General features: G+C 33.7%; 1 protein-coding gene across 1 annotated transcript in view; it reads left to right on the top strand.

The window, feature by feature from the left end:
- Nucleotides 1–814, top strand: part of LOC119593592 (A disintegrin and metalloproteinase with thrombospondin motifs adt-1-like) — a 60,261-nt gene that overhangs the window by 48,021 nt on the left and 11,426 nt on the right. The window contains exon 10 of the mRNA XM_037942546.1: nt 11–116. Within this exon, the coding sequence (XP_037798474.1) occupies nt 11–116 (106 nt within the window). The remainder of the gene's footprint in view (nt 1–10; nt 117–814) is intronic.

Here is an 814-nt window from a genome sequence, read left to right on the forward strand (position 1 = left end):
TTTCTCCTAGGTCTGGCTCCGGTCGCAGGCATGTGCACGCCATCCAGCTCCTGCACCGCCAACGAAGGTCGCCATTTTGAGTCTGTTTACGTTGTGGCGCACGAAATCGGGCATAAGTAAGTCTGTGTCCATTATTATGATATTTAATCATACGTCAGTTGTTTTTTTCAGTAGTATTCGCAAATCCCAATAGTGTAATAAAATTAGGAATTTTACCACACAATAACATTTAACAAAACCAATGAAGTAATGATATGATCTTACCAATTATAAGAACACTAGTCCTGGATAGAATTTATTATAACAAAAAAACATGAATGAAAGTTACCGCACAGACGAAAAGATCGAATAAAAAATAATCACATTTCAAAGACCACGTATTTCTGACACTGAAGTATCTCAGCTGCACTCAACTGCAGATTTTCACCGCTTCCGGGCTCTTCAAATTAGTAAATAAGTAGAGATGTAAGTAAAAAATGTAAATGGATGGATAAATAGATTAATAAAGTAGGTATTTAGATAAAATTAATAATGCACAAAATTTATTTCATTTTCTGGTCCTCATCCAGAAGAAATTTATTTTCTAGTCAATTTAGACTATAGTGATATTAAGCAACAAGAAATATACATTATAATCGTTAATCTTATTCATTTTTTAATGTTTGATAGCAAATATGTATACAGATATCTTTATTTTATTCCGAGAGTTATTTTTTAAAAAATTAAAAACTAAATATAGTGACCCCCTCAAATGGCATAAACCCCAGGGCTCCCAGATATCTAGGGACACCCTTGCGCACGTTCTTTGTGCAAC

This window comes from Penaeus monodon, chromosome 32 (assembly GCF_015228065.2).
Source record: "Penaeus monodon isolate SGIC_2016 chromosome 32, NSTDA_Pmon_1, whole genome shotgun sequence".
Taxonomy (NCBI): domain Eukaryota; kingdom Metazoa; phylum Arthropoda; class Malacostraca; order Decapoda; family Penaeidae; genus Penaeus; species Penaeus monodon.